Raw genomic sequence first — 20,808 nt, forward strand, 5'->3', positions numbered from 1 at the left:
CCCCAAAGCCCTCACTGATCACTGCCTCTGCACTGAGACCTGAAGAAAGGGAGAAAGCTATGGAAAGCTCTAGGGGAAGCACCTCCAGGCAGTGAGAAGAGCAAGTGCAAAGAACGTGAGGCAGGAAAGACTTCGGCAAGTGTGAGGCAAAGATATAAAGTGAATGTGGGCACAACAAGTCAGGGAGGGAGCCGGGGGCAGGCAGAGGCAGGTCGTGTAAAGCTATTCCAGGGAGTCTGGATTTTATTCTAAGTGTGTTGGAAAAGTACTAGCGGAGTTTTAGGAGAGTTTAAACTATTCTGATTTATGATATTAAAAGATCCCTCCTACTGCTAAATAGAGCATGGATGACAGTGACAGGTAGGAAAAGAAGTAGGAAGAGGAGTCAGGAGGCTAATGAGGGAAAAGATGATAATGGTCTGAAATACGATGTTAGCAGGGGACAGAGATGTGGATTTATGACATATGACACATCACAGAGCAGAGCTGGCAAGACCTTTGCTAGTATGGACTGGGGGAGGTGCTATTAAAGAGAGGAATCTAGGATGACTTCTGGACTGGGGGTAGAGCAAACTACCTGGTTAGTGCTGCTTACTGACATGGGAATACTAGAAAAGGAACAGGGTCTGGGGAAGATGGAAATCAAGGATTCTGCTTTGGAGATGTTATAACTTGAGATGGCTTTCAGATTATTTGATACCTACAGCAATTAACACATGGAGAGTTTTCAGACTGCATAAGCATTCATTAAAACAGCTTTATTTAATAAATGCCATGTGTCATGCTTTATGCCAAAAGCTACACCTGTAAACTGGCCATTTACTGTGGAGCCTGTACAGGTGTGTGCTGGGGGCAGGAAGGAGGTTGACTGGGAGAGGGACAGAAGGAAAAGACATGACTCCTGTTCTGAGGACACTCAAGTAATCAAGTGGGAAATGGACAGAAAATGCTCTTTAAGTTAAACCATAAAAATAAATGGAGATGACAGACTGCAGGTCTAAGTATGAAAAGTAAAATAATAAAACTTTCAGAAAACACAGGAAAACATCTTTTTTTTTTTTTTTTTTTTTGCGGTACGCGGGCCTCTCACTGTTGTGGCCTCTCCCGTTGCGGAGCACAGGCTCCGGACGCGCAGGCTCAGCGGCCATGGCTCACGGGCCCAGCCGCTCCGCGGCATGTGGGATCCTCCCGGACCGGGGCACGAACCCGCGTCCCCTGCATCGGCAGGCGGACTCTCAACCACCGTGCCACCAGGGAAGCCCAGGAAAACGTCTTTTTGACCTTGGAATAAGAAATGATTTCTAAAACAGAACACAAAAAGCACTCATTATAAAAGAAAAATTGATACATTGAATTATACTGAAATTAAGAACTGTAGTCACCAAAGGACACCACGAGGAAAACGTAACGGCAATTCAGAGAGAGAAAGTATTAGTATTTGCATCGTACGTATGTGTTTGCACATGCATGTGCATACCCAACAAGGAACGAACTCTTACAGATCGGTAAGAAACAGACAACCCAAAAGACACCCCATAAAAGAAGACAGTCAAATGGCTAAGAGTCATATGAAAAAAAAAAAAGCTGAATTTTACTAGTCATCAGGGAAATACTAATCAAAACCACAAAATACAACAAAAATAAACAATGAAAAATACAAAGGCTGGCGAGGATGTGGAGCAGCTGAACTCACATGCTCCTGGTAGGAATGTACTGAAGAGGAACACATGAATATTCTATGACCCAACAATTCCACTCCTAGGTATCTGCCCAGCAAAAACGCACACACATATTAACCCAAAGACGTCAGCTAGCATGGTTATAACAACACTATTCACAATGACTTAAACCCAGAAGCTACTCAAATGCCTGTCAAGGATGGAATGAAACTTGTAGCAGAGTCGCCCAATGAATTCCATACAGCAACAATGATAAAGAAAACTCTCACAAACGTAATGCTGAGCACAACAGTCAGACACGAGAATATACACTGTATGGTTCCACCTTACAGAAGGTACAAACAAGCTAAACTAAGCTATGCTGTTAGAAATCATAAGTGAGGCCCGTTTGGCAAGAGCTGTGACCAGAAAGGGGAACGTGAGGGGGACTCTGGGACCCTAGTATGTTCTATTTCTTGATCTGGGTGTTAGTTACCAAGGTGTATTCAGCTGGTGACAATTCACTGAGGTGGACACGTGTCACATGTATCCTTTTTTACCCCGATGTGTATTCTATGTTAGTAAAAAACTAAGCAACTAAAATAAACTGAGTTGTTATGGAAAGAAAAAGAAAAAGAAGGCAGTGGGTAGATTTCTTGGTTACTTTGGGAATGACAGAAAAAAATCAGGTGCTACACCACAGTCTTCAGACATAAAGAGAATTCAATAAACGGAACATAACATGGATAAGTTCAGGAACCAACAGAGAAAACAATTCTAAGACTCTAGGGTTGAGACAGATGGCTTTTATGAGCTCACATTACAAATATTCAAAGATCATACTTTGGTATTTCCTATCACATAATCCTACATACTATTTCAAAGGTGTGAATTCTAAAACACAAAAACCCATTTTATAAACATGTATGTTTTGGGCAGTAAATTAATAAACACAGCATTGTAGGTTGAGTTTAAACATACCTGGGGAGAGCCTGACTTGGCCACCGGAGGGGTTATCCTGGGTGATTTCTGTACCGTTGACGGCACTGCACTTGGACTACCCTGAGCAGACCGCCCTGCTAGAACAAGAAGTCAGTTAAAACCAACAGTATTTATTCCCATTATTTCTCCTATCACAAACATCCTTTCCTCAAATCTTAAAAAAATGTTTCTCATTGTCCCTAGCCCCCATTTATGATCTTTGTTACCAAGAGTGACACCCACAGTTCCCAAATAACTAAAAAACACATATTACATTTTAAAACGGGAAACTCCTTTGTAAAGCAGGTAGAGCTGGAGTGTCTCTGATCATAGGTGTGTGGACGGTGTGCAGGTCCAGGAGGCTGCCCGCTTGGCCCATCCTTACTCCCCACAGAGGCTCCTGATGCACCTCTGGGAACTGGGGGCAAAGTTTAAAGACCACCAGAACAGTAATCCCCATCACCCTGTAAGAACTCACAAGGTCTTCAGGACCCTCCTGGAAGCCTCTAGGACAAGTCTTACCCTGTTGTGCATTAGAATCACCTAGGAGTTCTTTAAAAAAAATAAACCAAAACCCATACCCAAGCCTCATCTCCAGAGAGCCTGATTAAACGGACAGGGAGGGGATCCCCCACTGCGTCCAGTGTACAAGTGGGATTGCAATCCAATAATGCAAGACCCACCAAACTGTAAGAATTAAATATGTCAATGGGGGTAGGGAGATCTGGGTGGTAAGCGGTGGAAACGGAGAAAATGTACGTGTGTCACGGTACATCTCCTCTCTCCCAAACTGTAAAGACATGGGAAAAGACTAAAGGAAGGCTTGTTAATTTTTTGGGTCACAGACAGGTGCTTTTCAGAATTTGATGACAAGTCCCAGAATGAGGTGACTTTGGCAAATGCCACAAGGCAGCTCTCTCTCCTGAGCAATAGGTAAGAGAGAAGATTTCAGGAATTTCACAGCTCAATGCTTGCTCAATATCTATCAAGATAAAATTATTCCTGACGCTCAAACACCAAATGGCTATCCAAGTATGTCTGGCTAGATATCATCACTGGAATTCATCGAAGCAATCAACTTAAAAACTGAGACAGATCTGACAAACACCATCCCAACCATGTGAGCAAACTGACATCACTTACGTCAGGACAAAAAGAAATCATGTGATGTGATGCACATCACCTATGTGGTATTACTGCTCAAAATGTTTCATGCGAATCTCAGCATGTGGAAACTCTCAAATCCAAATTGAGGGACTGTCCACAAAACTAACTGGCCTGACCTCTTCACGAATGTTAATGTTGAGAAAGACAAAAAAGGTGAGAAACTGGTTGAGACTAACGAGACAAAATCGGAATATAACGTGTGGTCCTTGAGTGGCTCCTGGATTGGAGGGAGGGAAAAAACGACTCCAAAGAACATTAAAAGGACAACTGTGGAAATGTGAATACCGGCTGTAGACTGGATTACTGTTAAATTTCCTCAGTGTGACAATGTATTGAGTACCCTTATTTTTAGGAAACATACTGAAGTTCCTAGGGGTGAAGTGTTTCATGTCTGCGATTAACTTTCAAATGTTTTAGAAAAAAATTACATTAAAAAGGAAAGACATAAAGCAAATGGTGCAAAATATTCGCAAGTGTTGACTCAGGGAAGGGCACGGTATTCAGAATATAATTTATGCAACCTTTCTGCAGGTTTGAAGGAAGAAAGAGATAGGCTGGGAACATTTACTCGTGGGGTTTTATAACGCACTTCAACTTGGCTATAATCATTATTCCCATTTATGATCTCTATTTAATAAATTTGCTTGCGGTAGGGCTGAGTGTGAAAACCCAAAGACAGTCCGTCATCAGAGAAAATAAGCATAAAGCCACCGTAGGCTCCTTCTCATCTATGTGGCTTAAAGACTTGCTCTGTGACTGACCTTCACGTAGGGCAGGCTCTGCGTGAAGATAAATGTCCCACAACAAGATGGAGACAGCATGGCAGCACTGAGGCCACTGTGAACCTTCCCAATCCAGAGTACAGAAGCCACAGAACTTCAGTGTGAGTTACAGGGAGCAAGAAAAAGGATTTAAACAACAGTCCTTAAAAGTAAGGATTTTTAAACAACTTGGGAAAATTTTTTTTGGCCGTGCCGTGTAGCTTACAGGATTTAGTTCCCCAAACAGGGATTGGATCCGCACCCCTGGGAGTGAAAGCGCGGAGTCCTGACCACTGGACCGCCAGGGAAGTCCCACAGCTTGGAAAAATATTCATCTGGGAATTCAGGATTGAGCTCTAAAGCAGTTTGCTTAAAATCATACCCGATAGTGAGGAAGAGACTGAGGACTTGGATGACAAGGAACCGGATGATGCCGAGAGAGGTGCAGGGTGGCTGAGAGGTCCAGAGGATGCTGGCTTGGAGACCGAGGAGAACGGCAGCATTGAGGGTGAGCTCTGTGAGTTGTGAACAGGAGCAGAGGTGGCCGCGGCCGTGAACCTGAAAATGGAAGCCCGAATGGATCAAAATGGCCTGCTGCTGTGAGATCCTTTCACATTGGTCATGAGCGATCATCAAAGGATAACTTACTATCCATACTTTTTTGCCTTCAGGAAATGCAAACGTTTAGCTATTTCTTATGAAAGGTGAAAGCTGCATGAAAGCATTTATCATCTGCTTATTTGCAATGAAAAATTCAGTGAAAATATCTAATAAGTACCTGACATGATGATGAAACAGTTTATCATGGCATAAAACATTTATTGTCGATTCTATCAAGCTGAGTAAAGAAAGAGGGTGGGACTCTACGGGACTTAGGAGAGTTTAGTGCTCTCCCTTTGCCAAGGAAATTACTGAGAACTTGTCGTGGGGTGATCATCTCTGGGGAATGAGGAAGGAAGAGCAGAGCAGGTCACCCTCTTTGGGATGCTGACCATCTACTGGGCAGGGGAGGTAAGTTCCACCTAAAGAGCAAACGTCTGTGAACAATGTAAACAACCAGCATCAGATGACTGGTCAAATAAATTACGGTGTGGCCACAAAATGGAATACTAGGCAACCTTTAGAATGAAGTGGCTGCGTGGCAAATTTAATATTAACAATGACAGCGGCCAGCAGCCCCTTCACAGTAATAAGAGAGAATACAGAAGAGTGGGGGAAAACTGGTAGCGTTTACACTCAATGGCTATCTTAGGAAGGGTTACAAGGTATAAGGGATTACTTCACTCAAGAAGCTTACATGCTAGTGGTGAGAACAAAACAAGCAGATAAAGAAGTAAAAAGTAAGATATGAGTGAGTTAGTAGGACCCAGATCTGGAGGAAAGTGGAATACCACGCTGAAGTGTTTGGATTGTACTCAAACAGCAATGAGAAGCCGCTGGGGACTGTCATCTGATGTATTTACAATTTCACAAGATCACTCAGTGGCTATGTGGAAAACAGTTCAGAGAGTCAAGAGTGGACACAAGGGAGAAAAAGGACTAGAGAGATTCAATTTCCTTGAGGGACATATAGTCTGTATTGCTTCATTTTTTAAAAGTAAGGAATACCTCCTACATTTAAAACCTGCAAGAGCAAAACAAACATTTAAATATAAACTTCTAATGTTAAAAAAAAAAAATTCTAAGAGACATCTCTGGACTCTGTCCACTGATGAAATGCAAACCTTTATGTTGTTTGCATTTTTACCATTTGCAAGTATTACTATGGGAAAAAGGAAAAGAAAATCTATTCAATAACTCCACTCACAGCGACTCTATTTCTAGTGAACAACAAGCGATATTTCTACCCGTCAAACTTTAAGTGTTACCTACTTTTCGCTAAGGTTGACCTTCACTGCAGAGGCTGATGGTGGGAAGGTGGGCTTCATTCCTGTGTTTGGAGCAGACACGCTTGGCACTGGCGTGCTTTCCAGGGTAGGCTTAAAACCCGATGATCCAAAGGAGAATGAGGCAGCTGAGGGTGCCATGGGAGAGGCCGCAGGGGTGAGCACGAGGGAGGCTTGAGGAGGAGGAACAAAAGAGAAGGAGGATGCTCCAGGGCCCAAGGCTGCTTTGGAATTGTCAGAGGCACTGGAACACGGAGGGGCCTCCCCAGTGACAGAACCAGATGACTTCAAGGATGAAGAACCAAAGGAGAACACAGCAGGGGCTCCCACGGCGGAAGGCAAAGAGAAGGTGGAGGTGGGAGCAGCCGGTGATGAAGGCAGAACGGAGGCAGGAGCTACGGCTGCTGCCGCATCGAGCTTCTGCGGGGCCTGAGAGGAGGTGGGAGTAGTGGGAGTACTTCCTGCAATGGGAAATATGGAGAAAAAGGAAGGGAGAAGTTAACCCCGTAACAGTGGAGGTCCACATCACAGAAAGCAAGTGGGTTTGTGGAAGAATGAAGCCAGAAATAATGGTTCTCGTTCCACAAGGGGAAAAAAAAAAAGGGAAATGGAGTTGATGTTGGACTTTCCATAGCAAATATTCCATATGGTAAGATGTCTAAAACTCTGAAGGAAAAAGGAAATGCAAAAAGACATTAGACTAATAGGAATTCATGAACACCCACTTGAGTAATGTAGAAAAAATACACTTCTCAAAGTTACAGTGAAAAATAAGTTATTCTGCAATATTTTATTATCAGGAAAAACCTTTAATTCAGACTTACACCTCATAAGAGTCACTAAAACAACTCTAGGTTAATTAAAGATACACACATGTACAAAAGCATATATATAACTATATCTCAAAACAAAGGAGGCAAAAAGTGAGTTGTCTCTTAGAGTCTATCAACTTGATAAACCTAAAAGTGACCCCCCCGAAAAAAACACAAAAGATAAAGATTTGACTATGTACAGAAATAGTTATACAACCAAAAGGTAAATGAAAAAAAATTTGCAGCAAATGACAAGTAATATGTTTTATTTTTTTTAAAGCTCATACAAATTGAGATTTAAAAAAAGTTGAGACGTCAATAGATATAAGCTGGGAATCTAATTCATAAAAAGAAAATATATTGTCTCTCTAATCAAAGAAATACAAATTTAAAAGAGGCATATTTTTGCCTGTCCTCTAAATTATCAAAATAAAAATATATATAATCCCCTATGTTTGAAAGGGTAAAACAAACCTGAAACTTTTTATCACTACTAGGTACCTTTTTAGCACAGTCTTTTAGAAAGCGTTTTAGCATTTTGCCTCAAAAATCACAGAACATGTACCTAGTAAGCCCAATTTTAAGAATAAAGACTACGGAAATAACCTAAAAAATGAAAAAGATATTTAATACAACCCAAATGGTAAAATATATTCAACAGAGTGTTAAACACTCCTAAATGAATCATAAAAATTACTTAAGAACCTGGAAAACACTTAAAATTTAAATAAAAGACCAGCATACCAATTATGTATACAATATAATCACAACTATGAAGATGTTTATGAAAAAGCACTGCAAGAGAATACCATAAAAGGCAAGTTTAAAATTTTTTCTATTTTCCAAACTTTCTATAAACATGTTAATTCTCCAAATTAAATAACTAACTAAGAAAGCAGTATTTTTTAATCAATACATTTATGGGTCTTGGTTCTTCCAAATTGTCAGAGGTGACAGTTTATCTTCACTATGTCTAAAGCAAGGAAATACTTAGGATACAAGTATGAAAATGCCACTTTCTGAAAACAACGACCCCCAGGTAAACTGTCACTTCGACGACAGTATATAATGCAAGCCTATCTATTCTGTTAATACTTCCTTTACACAATAAATATGGAACCAACAACAGCTTACCTCTTTAGAGACCCAAGCATATGTGTCAATCACTTCCATGCATTTAGTAGACCAATACAAAAAGCATATGCCAAACCCCAGAGAAAGCACAGGCATCTTCCCCACTGAAAATGGAACTAAATATCTGAAAACCATCATGCTGCTCTTTGTGATCATTTGACCCAGCATCCTTGGCGCTGGAGTGTGGGAGCAAGCAGAAGCACTGATGTCCTCTGAACCCATGAGCCAGCTTCAGCTAGAGCTGGTGAGCTGGTGGGACACCTCCTCCCCCTCCAGTGGCTCTCTTCCTCTCATCTAAACATGGCTGTTACCTCTGGGCTAAGCATGAGGGAACACGGGGTTTCTCTAGGAGAGGCAAACAGTAAAACTGGTCTTTGCTCGCGCTCAGGGAATAAGGGGCTTGTAGCAAGCCCCTCACACTGAACTGTGCTCAGAAACAAACATCATCCCACAGGCTCCCAACTTCACAGGGTACACTGCTTGTTACAGACAGACCCAGCAACTGAGTATAGGTAGTGCATGGGACTCAGGACCGCTTAAAGGGGAAAAAATAACTCAGAGTACACACTGCAGAAAAGGAGATATCCCAACACAACAACACTGATACAGTCTATGCAAGGCACCCGGTACATTACTTGGGGTCACTCTGCCAGTTGATAGGAGCCCAAGTATCTGAGTGGCTCTATTTATGAAGTACAACTCACTCTGCATTGGGAAGCAGTGAGAAAAGATCCCCTAAGTGTTCTCCACCACATCCAACCCAACTGGTCAACATTTCTTCCTAGATATAGAATTGGTGGCAGTATGAGCTTTTTTAGCTACATTAGAAGAGAAAAAACTTACTAGTTATATACTCACAAAATTCAAAGAAAGAAATATTAGTAAAATTCCACAATATGAAACAATGCCCTTCTAGAAAGTTCATTCTGTTCTCACAAGTGACCCACTGCCGTTGTGAGAATTCTGAAGACGCAGATTGGCACTTACATGCATGCATTTATGCATCTGAAGCATATGTACCAAAATGCTGACTGGCTGTATTGCTTGATGGGTTCTGAAGTGGTTCTGTCTTTGTATTTTCTAATTTTTCTCCAATAAACATATATTACTTAAGTGATATCTTCAAAGAGAAAGGGAAAAATAAACTAAAGAAAATTAAATACAAAGAGAAAATTCCCATGTTCTCATCACCCAGCAATAGCCACTATTTAGATTTTAACATCTTTCAAGTATTTTTTCTATGTACATATTTTTCTCATAAAAAAGGAATCAGAGTATACAGTGCTCTTTTACAATATGTTCTGTCCTTTCCTTGTCAATAAATGTAACATTTTTAATAGTTACATGGCATTTCACTGTATGGATGTACAATCATTTATTTAACCAACCTCTCATGATTAAACATGTTAGGTTTCAGACCATATAATATAGGGTCTTATAATAGGATACTGTCAGTAAATTACCTAATGGGATCCATCGGGCTGAGATTCCTTTTTCTCTAAAGTAAAGGCTGGAGAATAAAGCTTGGGGGTGAGAGAAGGCAAGTATGTGCATGTGTGTGAGGAAAAGATGAGTCCTGCCTCGATAAGACAGACCGGCTGATAAAGATAACCACTGTGTGTCCTCACAGTATTCATCCCAGCAAATACTCCCGTACAAGCCCTCGGTATCCCCTCTCGGCCAAAATGGGGGGAGGTACGCACCTGGTGACTTGGGTTGTCGCTCTCCTTCCAATGAGAGCCGCTCTGGTGTCCTGAGGAGGGACCTAACACCAGGATTTTGATTGATCATGTAAAATGGACAAAGCACACCATCTGTTGAAAGTAACATAAGAACTGGAGCAGGAGGAAGAGTCGTCTCATCGTCTGTTAAAAAAGAAAACAAAGGTGATAAAAGGGCCAAGTCGATTGAAGGGCCTGGGCCCAGAAGCGGAAGACTGCCGGAAGCAAAACACTCTTCACAGGACTCATCTCTACAGTAGCTCGAGTCGGTTTGCTCTGATTTGGATCTGAACAGCCTTTTATGAAACAGCTCCTTAAAGAAGGGCTACTGCCACGATCAGATGGCCACCGTCCCACCAGCCCTACAGGGAAGCCCTAGCAGTCCTGCAGTGGCTCTGACTCCCAAACCTCTGATTTTTACGTGTGTCCTGGTGTTTGGGAGGTAGGTTTAGCATTCCCCTGACCAAGACAGGAGTCTCCAGGAAGCGACTCCTTTAGTTAAAAAAAAAAAGACAGACGAGCCTCTTTGGAAAACACACGGCAGGGCACAGAGAAGTGAGTCCCACTACTTTATATTCACTCACAGCTGAATCATAAGCATGTATCTTGTCAATTAAGTCTTTACGAGAATCAGAGTAGACCAAACAGCCTGACCAGGGAAAGGACAAGGAACTCAGTGGTGTCTGACGGGTACACCTTTCTAAAATGAAGCCCAAAGCCCAAAGAATATGGCTTTTTGTAAACAAATATTTTTTCCCAGTTTTATTGGGATAAAACTGACAAACATCGTACATGTTTACGGTATACAACATGATGGTCTGATGAATGTATACGCTGTGAAATGATCACCACAACCAGACTAATTAACACATCCACCACCTCACGTACTTTACCATTTTGTGTGTGTGGTGAAAACTTTTTTTAAAAATTTTTATTGGAGTATAGTTGATTTACAATGTTGTGTTAGTTTCTGCTACACTGAATCAGTTATACACACACATATATCCATTCTCTTTTAGATTCTTTTTCCATATAGGTCATAACAGAGTATTAAGTAGAGTTCCCTGGGCTATAGGGCAGGTCCTTATTAGTTACCTATTTTATATATAGTAGTGTGTCTATGTTAAGATCTACGCCCTTAGTATATTTCAAGTATAGATCCCCAGACCTTATTCATAATATAATTGAACGTTTCTACCCTCTGACCAACACCACCCCATTTCCTCCACCCTCTAGTCCCTGGCCACCACCATTCCTGCTCTCTGTTTCTCTGAGTGTAACTTTTTTAGATTCCACATATAACTGAGATCGTGCAGTATTTGTCTTTCTGTGTCTGACTTATTTCACTCAAGGTCCATCCGTGTTGTTGCAAATGACAGGATTTCCTTTTCATGGCTGAACAGTCCATTGTATATATACAACACATTCCCTCTATCCATTCATCCACTGATGGACACTTTGGCTGCTTCCGTATCTTGTCTGTGGTAAGAACATTGCAATGAATATAGAAGTGCAGCTATTTCTTCAAAACCCTGATTTCACTTCCTTTGGAAAGGGAAGTGGAACTGCTGGCTCACATGGGAGTTCTATTTTAAATTTTTTTGTTTGTTTGTTTGTTTGCAATACACAGGCCTCTCACTGTTGTGGCCTCTCCCGTTGCGGAGCACAGGCTCCGGACGCGCAGGCTCAGCGGCCGTGGCTCACGGGCCCAGCCGCTCCGCGGCACGTGGGATCCTCCCGGACCGGGGCACGAACCCGTGTCCCCTGCATCGGCAGGCGGACTCTCAACCACTGCGCCACCAGGGAGGCCCTATTTTTAATTTTTTGAGGAGCCTCCATGCTCTATTCCATACTGGCTGCACCAGTTTACATTCCCACCAGCAGTGTATCCAAGGATTCCCTTTTCTCCACATCTTTGCTAACACTTGGTATCACTTAGCTTTTTGATAACAGCCGTCCTAAGAGGTGTGAGGTGATAACTCACTATGGTTTTGATTTGCATTTCCCTGGTACTTAGTGACGTTGAGCACCTTTTCGTATACCTGTTGGCCATCTGTACATCTTTTTTGGAAAAACGTCTATTCAGGTCCTCTGCCCATTTTCTAATCAGGTTGTTTACTTTGTTTTATTCTGCTATTGAGTTGTATGAGTCCCTTATATATTTTGGATGTTAACCCCTTATCAGATATATGGTTTGTAATTTTTTTTCCCATTCCACAGGCTGCCTTTTCGTTATGTTGTTGGTTATGCTGTTTCCTTTGCTCTCTTTTTTGTTATTCTCTTACTTTATTTTTTTATACAATTTTTAAAGGTCACACTCCATTTATAGTTATTACAAAACATTGGCTGTATTTCCCCCATGTTGTACAATACACCCTTGTAGCCTGTCTTACACCCAACAGTCTGTACCTCCCACTCCCCCACCTCGATATTGCCCAGCTCTTCCCTCTCCCCACTGGTAACCACTAGTTTGTTCTCTAGATCTGTGAGAAAAAATGTCTTGTCTCACTTTCACATTTCAGGGGACTGCGGCCCTGCCGAGCCTCAGCAGGGGAGAAGACAGACTCAAAGCATGTGCTCAGGCCCCATCTGGAAGCCTGTGCCTGAGGCCTCCACTTTCTAACCAGGCCTTCGAACCAAGTATTGGTATGTAGCACCCAAGTGCCGTGGGGCGCTGTCCCCTTGGGAGGCACTGGGAACCTGGAAGGGGCACAGAGACAAAGCTATGAAATCAGCACTGTGTGTTTTAGCCGTATTCTAAAGCACACACAGACACGCCAACACTCAGATACTCAGACACACAGAGTATGTGACCTCGGTCAACGAATATCCGTTCAAATTAGACGAGCGTTGTACAACGCGCTGTCTCACTCTTTAAGTAGAAACATGGTACAAGTTAAAAGTGCACAGCAGAGTAGATTCTGTCATGAAAACGCAGAGCTGGATTTGAATATTAAGCATGATGGGAAGAAGACCACTTCTGCGCTAAGCTATGTCAGACTATACTTACTGATGGTGATTTCCACTTGGTTGGTGTAATCTATGGCAACTCCCATGGGCAAGGAATCATCACTCTTGTCTGTCACAGGCAGTTCAGCTCGGCTAGAATCCTCCAGCAGCCAAGATTCCCAATTACTCTGGACAAAAGAACAAGGAGAAGAAGAAAATGCCATGTTGGTTAGAGCCTTCTCCAGCACTGCTCAACGGGAGAGAAGAAAAAAGACAGCTCACGTGGTTTAGAGTTATATGTTGACTGAGACTCTGAAATCTGGAAAAACAGTCTAAAAGCTATGAGTCCCCCAGCAAGCGAGGGGTTACTTTTCCAAGTCAACCTCTCTGTCTGTTCCTGGCATACGAAGCTCCTGCCTTGTGAATAAATAACCACTACTGTGAACACTCTCTGAAGTACTGTCCACCACAACCAGGTAGACTCCTGAACACAGAGGGTGAATCTAATAGCTGCACTAAGCCAGTCAGTAGCTGCTCCTAGAAATCTGGGACGGGAACCAGGATCTCCAGGGGATCTCCAGTGAGGTCTTGAGCAGAGCAGCTTATAAAGCTGGCCAGATGCCCTGTGCTCACTCGACCACAGAGACACAAGGTAACCTTAGTTCTTGTCTTCCTGGTTCCTGGTGTCAGTTCCTCACACTGGCCAATCATCCTGCCACTGGATTCCTTGAGAAACCACCACATCTTTCCAATAAACTCCCCTTTCGTTCAAGTTTGCTCGAGTGGGATCTGTTCCTTGCAACAAATGATTCCTGGTTTTTAAAAATCTAACCTTTCAACGTTGACCAAAACTGGGCAGCATGAATCAAAGGGGAATAATGCTCAATGAGAAACAGAAAAACAAAAAAACTGCTCAGGAAAGGGAACATAATTATGCTCCATGACTTAGCTATGGAGTCAACAGTCACATTCATAATAACGTAAACAAAATGGATTCCAACTTGGAAAAGCAATCTATAGACAAAATAAAGAAGGCTTGCTAATCACTACAGAACAGAATACAAACAGCGTCAGCTTTGATTTTGCGAAAGACGAGACACAGATGACAACAGCTTACAGGTGGGAGTGGGGAAGGTGTGCTAAAGGCAAGGGTGGGGCGCTGACATGTTCCTCTCACAGCTCGGAAGATCAAGAGAGATGCTATATGGGAATACCGTAAGAAACGAAGGTAAAAATGATTACTTAAAGTTCAAAGATAACAAACAGAAGAAACTGAAACAGTGCTATAACCCTACTGAAAGGAAGGAGGGAGGGTTTGAAGGCCACATGTGAGCTAAATCCTCATTTGCCCTAACAGCCCAATAGTTTAACATTAATAATCAACAACTAGTGATAAAGCAAATTATTATTTAGGGATAAGGAGGTAACCATTAAAAGAAAAAGTTTACAAGTTAAAAGTGGTCCCCTTTCGTGGTTGAGAGTCCGCCTGCCGATGCAGGGGACACGGGTTTGTGCCCTGGTCTGGGAGGATCCCACATGCCACCGAGTGGCTGGGCCCGTGAGCCATGGCCGCTGAGCCTGTGCGTCCGGAGCCTGTGCTCCGCGACGGGAGAGGCCACAAACAGTGAGAGGCCCGCGTAACGCAAAAAAAGTGGTCCCCTTTCGAGAACAGGACAGATCAGGACAGGATGGGCAGTGGTGATTTTTCACTTATAAGCCTTTCTCCACTATTTGATTCTTCAACCATGAACATAATTATTTTGATAAAAAGCAAAAATAAAAGTGTTTTTCAATGTGTGAATACATAAAATATTTGTGCTACTGAGAAATTGTGACTGAAGTTAATCCAAGAGCAGCAAATCAGACTGAACTCTGGCCTGTGACCCTGAGGACTACGCACTCACGGTTGGCCACCTTGCTGCCCAGAGAAGGATGGATAAATGTTGAATGACTGAAGAGGCATATGTACCTGTGCATGGGGTGCACAAAACATTTTTAAACTCAAGGTAGACTTTTAAAAAGAAAAGTTTCTGGCTGAGGAGTTGTGAGAAATGGTCAGAATGCAGATGCATTTTGCAAGTAGGCCAAACATTACCTTTTGATAGATGTGAGATGTGAGAGAAAGAGAGTCAGAGGTGACACCATAATTTTTGCTTGAGCAATTGATGGAATGGAGATTAACCTACAAAGAAGGGAAAAACTTGAGGGAGGAGCAGGTATTGGGAGAAAAACAAGAGTTAGTTACAGACCAGTATTAGTTTAAGATGCCTCTTAAAAATACAAGAGGAGTTGCCACTTAGACAATTTACATATGAGATAGAAAATGTACCCCTGGAATAAACTCCACTTGCTTACTGCATGTGATTCTTTTGCTTAATGCGTTATTTAATGTAGTGGTATTTAATTTGCAGTGTCAAATTCTGATACACATACTACTTCATCTGATTTTATTGGTCCACATATTATTTGCTTTCTTTTGGCCTAGTTCACTATTGAGGGTATACCAACACCCTGTAACAAATATAGATCCGAATATGCACTAGCCAACATCACAGAAGATTTTTGGAGTTTGACTGGGTATTCAAGTTGGCAGAGTGGCTGTCCTACCAGCTTTATTCAGGGATCCAAGCTCCTCATTTGTGGCTACACAAGCCATTATTTTAGTCCTTAACCAACTCTGTATCCAGGTGACAAAGAGAAGAACAAATGGAGAAGACCCACAGTTCCTGGTGGCCGGGCCTAGAATTAGCACAGAAACTGCTGCTCCCATTGGAATAGGTAGAACTCAGTCATGTGGCCACACCTAAGACAGTACCAAGACACACCTAGTACCTAAGACACACCAAGACAGTACCTACGACACACCAAGACAGTAGCAGAAAAATAGCCCATCATTTTAATGTTCAGAAGCGAAACAAATTTTAGGTCATTCTCCTGGTTTTCTTAGCAATAAGAAAAAATATTTAAAATTAGCAGAATTCTGTACTCACTTTGATTAGGTGAATAGGTAACTGACCCATATTCAAAATTCTCTGCATCCTTTTCTTATAATCCTTTACAAAATGCAGCAGAGGCACTAAAATTTGGCTCACGTTTTAAATAAAACATTTTATTGATTTGGTCTCCTGTAGCTTATTGAGTTTTCATTCTCTCTTATTCTTTAAGAACAGCTCCGTATGTTTTTAGTTTGTCTCTGCCGTTATTTCTAAGTAGTCTGCAACTGTACCTCTGAGCTTCTCTTTGACCTGAGTTATTTCAGTTAGTGACTTCATATACATGTATACATATTTGCCAGTATTTTGCAGTTTTGCTTTGATGGTTTAAAACTGTGTCATTATCCAGCTTTATTACAATGTCAGAAACAGTGCAATGTCATTTCTACATCTGACTTGATATGATCAATTATTCAAAATGTTTTGTGGGGCTTCCCTGGTGGCACAGTGGTTGAGAATCTGCCTGCCAATGCAGGGGACATGGGTTCGAGCCCTGGTCTGGGAAGATCCCACATGCCGCGAAGCAACTGGGCCCGTGAGCCACAACTACTGAGCCTGCGCGTCTGGAGCCTGTGCTCCGCAGCAAGAGAGGCCGCGATAGTGAGAGGCCCGCGCACCGCAATGAAGAGTGGCTCCCGCTCGCCGCCAACTAGAGAAAGCCCTCACACAGAAACAAAGACCCAACACAGCAAAAATAAATAAATTAATTAATTAAAAAAAAATGTTTTGTGGCTTCTGGGAAAAAAAAAGTTTATTCTTGATGTGTACCCAAATTTAATACAACCATTACCTGGCCTTTACTAATTATGTAATTAAAGAAAGAAAGAAAGAAAGAAAAGCTTCCCTTTCATTGTGTCTCCTGTGTAGTCACTGTGCATAATCTACCAGAGCTCAGGAGAGCTTACCACGACAACTTCAGCCCACCCTGGCCTGCAAAGAGCACAAAGGGGAAGAAGGGAGATGGGTGCTTAACCGCACAGGTGCTTTTAGCTTTCTGGCAGTTTTCCAAAGTCAAACAGAAAGTATTTCAGATGAGTCACAATTTGGTTTGATTTGCATGTCTCTCTTCCATAGTCAAGGATGGGTTATAGTTAACCAAATAGAAGAGGCAGGTTCAAGTAATAGGAAGAAAATAAAGACGGTTGAACAGAACAAGGCAGAAAAAACTTCCTACACATCCAGGTACACTCCTATTGGAGGCTGATTCCTAGTATGTTTCCACACACAGTGGATACATCCTAACCTAACAGAAGGGCTTTTGATGACATTGAAGGAACGGCTAAATCTAACACCCATGTTTGTCCAATGCAATATCCAAGCCATTTGATCCAGGGCTCTTGGTCATTTAAGCTGTGCTCTCATCCAGAAACTCATTAAAAGGGATGCGACTTCATCTAAATCTTAACTTCAGTTAAACCCCTCCAAAATCTTTCTCAGAAAGGTATCACATAAAAGTGACAAAAGAGAGACACTTACCTGGCTGCTTTGTCGAGCAAGGATACTAACTTCTGTTGAAGCCGCAGATGCTGCCAGCACTAAATCCCTTCAAAGAATAAAACCGGAAGACCATTAAATTCAAACAGCAACAGTTGTACCTTGACTTGAGTCACTGGTAGCATCTACAAGGCTTTCATTGGGACGTGAAGGAGAAAAGCAAGGTTTTCTACCCGGCTGAAGAAAGGTAAGAAGATTTTGGATGTAAAGCTTTATTTTTCAGTTCATAGGCTAGAGCCCTGGAGACTCAGCCAACTGCCTCCCTACTTAAGACAAAGGAGAGACACAACAGAATCAAGTCAGAGTTCCCAATAAATATAATACCCCCCTGTAGAAAGAATAATCTAATTAGAGGAACAGAAGCTTTGCTTCAAGTCATCTATCTTATAAAGGGACACTTCTGCTCAGAGGGAAACTTCAGTATGTTCCTTAAATATCAGTATTTTCTTAAGTCATCACCGGAGTTAATGAGAAAATGGGATTTCTAAGTTTAGTATGTATTTGAGCTAAATAATTCAAGACTGGGAAAACAGAAGTAGTAGTCAGAAAGGCATTATCTAGCATGAGCTGAAAACGTTCGGGGTATCTCCAGCCTCTATTTTCCTCCCTTACAGAAAGGAAACAAAACAGAACAAGCAGGACCAAGTGACTCAGGGGTGACCTGACAGTGAGGGCAGGTTGTACCCTCCCTGGGTACGCGGCTCACCATTCTTCAATGTAGCTGAGGTAGTAATGATGCTGCCTCTCTGTACAGCTGCCGTAGCAGGGCTCCATAAAGTTCACAAACACTTCTGGGTGCTTTTCTTCTTTTTTCTACAATGAACAGAACGAGAAAAAAAAAATCTCATGGGCGATTTTTCTTGAATCCTACACAGTTAAGAATCTCAAAAGATAAAATCATTTAAGTTTTATGAGAAAATTCATTCAAAATATATAGACACTATATAAAGGCAGCACTGAGCAGTACAAAGAACAGAAGCATTGGCCACTGACCAAACTGAATTCAAAGTTTTCTGTCACTTTAGCATGGACAGATTACTCAACCTCTCTGATAATGTTTTCTCTCATGTATGATGGACCTAAAAAACCTACATCAAAGGCTGTTGTGAGATATGAAAGGATACATATAAAGCATCTAACCCAGTCTAACACGGAACATAAGTAGTATTCAATAAATGCTAGTGTTAATATTATCCCTGGGAAAAGAAAATCTTAATAATATCTTGAAGTAAGGCATCTTAATAAACTTATTTTTAAAATTCAATATTGTCAGGAACCCAAAAGAGTTAATAAAAACAAGGCACTTTTTTCTCATATCAGATTGGCAAAGATTAAAAATGGTACCATTGCATATTGACACACATATTGGGAAACTGGTAATTCCAACCGTGGTAGGAGTACAAACTGATACAACTTTTCTAAAAGATACTTCGGCAGTGTTTTCAAAAGCCTATATCAAAAGAGCATATACTGCTTGACCTAGCAAATTCATTTCTAGGTATTTACCCTAAAAAATAAACATAATCCCATTAAGTGCACATAAAAGAGTGTCAGTATTCTTCAAAACAGGGAAAAACTGAAAGCAACCTGAGTATCCAACAGTAGGGGAAGCGCTAAATAAATTGATTATCTGCCCAAAAGCAAAATTCAGATTTACTGAGGTAGAAAGGTAGTTGCCATTTACTAAGTAAAACAAGGTTGCGAAACAGAATGACTAGTGCCACTCCCACTTTTGTTAGACTTTTATGTATGTATTTAATGTTTTTCTAGACTTTGAAAGTTAACATGATTTGGAAATATAAGCCCTGCCTCATTTGCTGTTTTTAATGCCACTGCAATTTAGGAAGACAGTGTAGATCTTATTATTCAGGTCCTTCTTTGTCCTTCAGAATACTCCCTCCCTCACTCAAATGGCTCTTCCTCAGAGGCCTTCCTTGACCACCCAAGCTAAATCACACGCCAGTCATCAACCACCCCTTACCCTGCTTTATTTCCTCCATCACTCCTATCACTCCTTGATCCGACACTTGTCTGTGGACTAGCACGTTCATCCGAATGCAAGATCCACGAAAGCAAGACTTTGCCTTGGTGGCAGCTGCGTTCTCAGCTTTAAAGCACACTGTGCAGGCATTTGATAAATATCTGATGAATAAATAAGTGAACGAATTTTGAAAATCAAGGTGCTTTCTTGCTTCTCTAAAATGTCTTTATCACGTTAACATCTGCCACAACTCACAGTTTGCAACTTAAGCAAAGTAAGTTTTAGGGCTTTTTTCACCTTGTGACTCAACAGTAGAACATGCTCTAAGTGAACACCACCATTTCGGTCCCTAGGCTCCCAGTGCAGCATTAAAATCTTACACCTCAAGTTGCACGACCACTGCCAGCAAGAAAAGGAAACTGAAGCCTAACTGCGAACTTTATTAGAAGACTTCTAAAATTCTCAAATAACAGAGACATCCTTCTCATAGACATACCGGGAGTAGAGCCATCACCACATCGGGAGCAGTTTCCAAGGTCCCGTCTGCAGCAGCATATACTATTGTGAATTCATATGTACCGATCCACAGCACATCCAGAACTGAAAGACACACATCCTAATAAACCATCTTGTGCTTGGAATAACCCCTGTACATTATATTACCATCTCATGGATAAAAAAAAAAAATCCAACTCCTATAGCTTTTAAAAAGGTCCCGATTTCACTAACTAAATACAATTCACAAAGACTCAAGAAGCCCAAATTCATCCCAAAGTGGTATTTTTTTTTTTTCCGGTGGATTATAATCAAGGCAAATAATGAAGAATTCTAATTAAAAAATCAGGATCCATTTAATGTCATTTACCAAGAGACACAGGTGTCTACCAGAGGATTATTGTTACAGCGACTTAATTAGCTAACTGAAATAATGGGAGTTTTCATACAGGAGGCACCAACACTTCCCTGATCAGGTATGCAGGTACACCACATGATCTGAAATTTCTGCAATACGGACATCACCTCATTAGAGGTCAGCCCAATAAGAAAAGCAGATGTGTGTTACCTCTGACAGGATGATCTGCCTCATAAAATGGAGGACAAGGAATGACTTTTTTCTCCTGCAAAGTCTGAAAGAGATTTGAAAAAAAAACAGAGTCGAATGAAACAATCCCCAAACCAATGAAACTGTCAAATCCAGTAAGTTCCCCTAGAAACCACCTAAGTCTCATCTCCCCAGCCAGGAGAGAATGAATACAGAGACGAGTGGATGC

The 20,808-nt window shown here is 41.6% G+C and overlaps 1 protein-coding gene across 6 annotated transcripts in view; it reads right to left on the reverse strand.

The window, feature by feature from the left end:
• NUP214 (nucleoporin 214) overlaps window positions 1-20,808 on the reverse strand; it is a 100,018-nt gene that overhangs the window by 72,796 nt on the left and 6,414 nt on the right. For 4 of the 6 annotated variants that reach the window (XM_032634499.1, XM_032634501.1, XM_032634498.1 and 1 more), the window contains exons 6-15: window positions 20,601-20,664; window positions 20,034-20,137; window positions 18,263-18,369; window positions 17,539-17,605; window positions 15,165-15,251; window positions 13,131-13,257; window positions 10,103-10,264; window positions 6,440-6,914; window positions 4,950-5,125; window positions 2,640-2,737 (exon numbers count right to left, since the gene is read on the reverse strand). In XM_032634499.1, the coding sequence (XP_032490390.1) occupies window positions 2,640-2,737; window positions 4,950-5,125; window positions 6,440-6,914; window positions 10,103-10,264; window positions 13,131-13,257; window positions 15,165-15,251; window positions 17,539-17,605; window positions 18,263-18,369; window positions 20,034-20,137; window positions 20,601-20,664 (1,467 nt within the window). The remainder of the gene's footprint in view (window positions 1-2,639; window positions 2,738-4,949; window positions 5,126-6,439; window positions 6,915-10,102; window positions 10,265-13,130; window positions 13,258-15,164; window positions 15,252-17,538; window positions 17,606-18,262; window positions 18,370-20,033; window positions 20,138-20,600; window positions 20,665-20,808) is intronic. The other 2 variants (XM_032634502.1, XM_032634504.1) reach the window with 2 other exon arrangements.

This window comes from Phocoena sinus, chromosome 6, assembly GCF_008692025.1.
Source record: "Phocoena sinus isolate mPhoSin1 chromosome 6, mPhoSin1.pri, whole genome shotgun sequence".
Taxonomy (NCBI): domain Eukaryota; kingdom Metazoa; phylum Chordata; class Mammalia; order Artiodactyla; family Phocoenidae; genus Phocoena; species Phocoena sinus.